Raw genomic sequence first — 2,228 nt, 5'->3', positions numbered from 1 at the left:
GCACATACGACCACAGCTCGCATAGAATACCGGATCTCGTCCAGCTCTTGTTTTCTGTTGCAGTGCCTCAGCTTCTCAAAATATTAAGTTCTAACTACGGAAAAGGTCAGTTTTGACAGAACCGTTGTTACTGCCATTAGTTATCCGACCCTTGGGATAAACAGCTAATCTGGATCGGATTGAGCGGATCGTCAGCCGAGAGAATATCCCACCAATAGGCTTTATTTAGCTTTCCCTGCATCAGTAGATCAACCACCTTTTCCGCCTTGGCATCATGAAATCGCACGAGGCAGGGGATTGGGGGCATACTCGTATTGTTGTCGGTAAACTCGCAATGATACACCGAGTCTCTTTTAACCGATGATATATATTCGACAACGCAACTCGGTCCCGATATGCATATCCCACATCTCATACTACTCAAAATGCGTTATCTTCCAATCTTGAGTTTTCTTGGGGTGTTTGCTATCGCCACCATCGATGCTGTGTCTCTGCCGCAAGATGTGCCTCGCGATGTTTCAGATTTCCGACAGAATCACCCATACAAGCCTCCCAAACATGAGCACCGCAAGATAATAAAGATCCGCGCGTCGAGGGATCATCAAGATGATGTTTCCAAGGATTTCGAGCGCGGTGTGCGTCAGGCTGACCGAGGTAACACCTTGTACTTGCCACATGGCCAGACATTCGTCATTGGAAAAGCCCTTGATTTGACTGGACTCAATGATATTCACATTCACCTGGAGGGCGAGATCCGGGTCAGTAATTCGTTTTCGGATCGCATACTGTCTCGGGACCTAACGGAGATAGTTTACGGATAACGTTACATATTGGCAGGAAAATGCTTGGTATCACCCCTTTCAAAAGTCCATTATGTTTTGGAAATGGGGAGGGCATGATATCAAGATCTATGGTAACGGCGTCATCGAGGGGCAAGGGTTAGTTGATATCAGGCCAGCGTAGGTGTATTATGGCTGACAGTGGTAGACAACGCTGGTGGAATGAGTTTGAAGCCGGCACAGGCTCGTGAGTTGACCAAAATTCCCTATGGATGGCATTGTACTAACTATCCACTAGCATTCTAAATCCTGATAATAAGTATTACCGTCCGATTTTGTTCTACGCAGAGAACACAACCAACCTTGATGTTTCCGGCATTCATCTCAAAGACTCACCCTGCTGGAACAATTTTATCGTAAGCTCCAAGAACATCTCATTCACCGATATCGTAGCGACAGCCCTATCAAACAATGGCAGCATTATCCCAAAGAACACCGACTTTATGAACACAATGAACACTTCAACTGTGCGAATTGAAAGGACATGGGTCAATATTGATGATGATTGTTTCTCTCCCAAGCCAAACAGCTCTGATCTTTATGTCAACACCATGTACTGTAACGGTACACACGGCCAGGTAAGTTCTATATGCAAGAGACTGCCTGACAAAACTAACTGGGAGAGTCCATGGGCTCCCTTGGGCAATATAAGGGGGAAGTCTCTAATGTTCACGATGTGCATATTGAGAACGTTTGGATGATGAATGGAGATGTATGTCATAACCCCGGGTCACTCGCTATACATTCTGACCCTTTCAGTATTCTGGTGCTCGTATCAAAGTTTGGGCCGGAAATGAAACTGGCACGGGTTTTGTCAACAACGTAACGTTCAAGTGAGTACTTCAGATTTAATTAGTCACATCCAATGATTAACATCCAGCCAGGAACTTTTGGGTTGCACGTATGGACTACGGCATATTCCTCGACTCTTGCTATTTCAACAAATCAGCCTCAGAGTGCAATGCTCATCCCTCAGGAATGCAAATCACCAACATACACTTCGAGAACTTCACAGGCTATACATCTGGTGTTTATGGCAATGCTGTAGCTCGTCTTTCTTGTTCGTCAGCTGACGATGCTGTTTGCGCCAACATTACTCTCAAGGACTTTGATGTCAAAACACCATGCGGTGGAGAGCCCGTGGTTATCTGTGATGGGATGCACGGCGATGTTGGTGTCGACTGTGTTCCATATGAAAGCGATGAGGCTCAGGCGGCGCTCAAAGCAAAATGCGAAACACCGTTGGTTCCTATCGACACGGATCCTTGGGGTAATGGATTGATTGAGAAGAAGAAGGATGCCTTTCACCCACAGTAGTGACAGATCTTGGGATATATAATATCAAAATCGAGCAATACTAGCACATGCGACCACAGCTCGCAGAGAATA

General features: G+C 45.8%; 1 protein-coding gene across 1 annotated transcript; it reads left to right on the top strand.

Annotated features, from left to right (window-relative positions):
• Window positions 1-425: 425 nt before the first annotated feature.
• FIESC28_11827 (uncharacterized protein) lies at window positions 426-2,156 on the top strand (the record flags this gene model as incomplete). Its single annotated transcript, XM_031165928.1, has 6 exons — window positions 426-758; window positions 811-938; window positions 988-1,026; window positions 1,078-1,417; window positions 1,599-1,672; window positions 1,724-2,156. The coding sequence occupies 6 exons, from the start codon at window positions 426-428 to the stop codon at window positions 2,154-2,156; spliced, it is 1,347 nt and encodes a 448-aa protein (XP_031010013.1).
• Between the last annotated feature and the right edge of the window lie 72 nt (window positions 2,157-2,228).

The sequence above is a fragment of the Fusarium coffeatum genome (genome assembly GCF_003316985.1).
Source record: "Fusarium coffeatum strain FIESC_28 chromosome Unknown BRIP53273_contig_555, whole genome shotgun sequence".
In the NCBI taxonomy this organism is placed as follows: Eukaryota; Fungi; Ascomycota; class Sordariomycetes; order Hypocreales; family Nectriaceae; genus Fusarium; species Fusarium coffeatum.
This window is presented reverse-complemented; position numbering and strand designations above follow the sequence as displayed.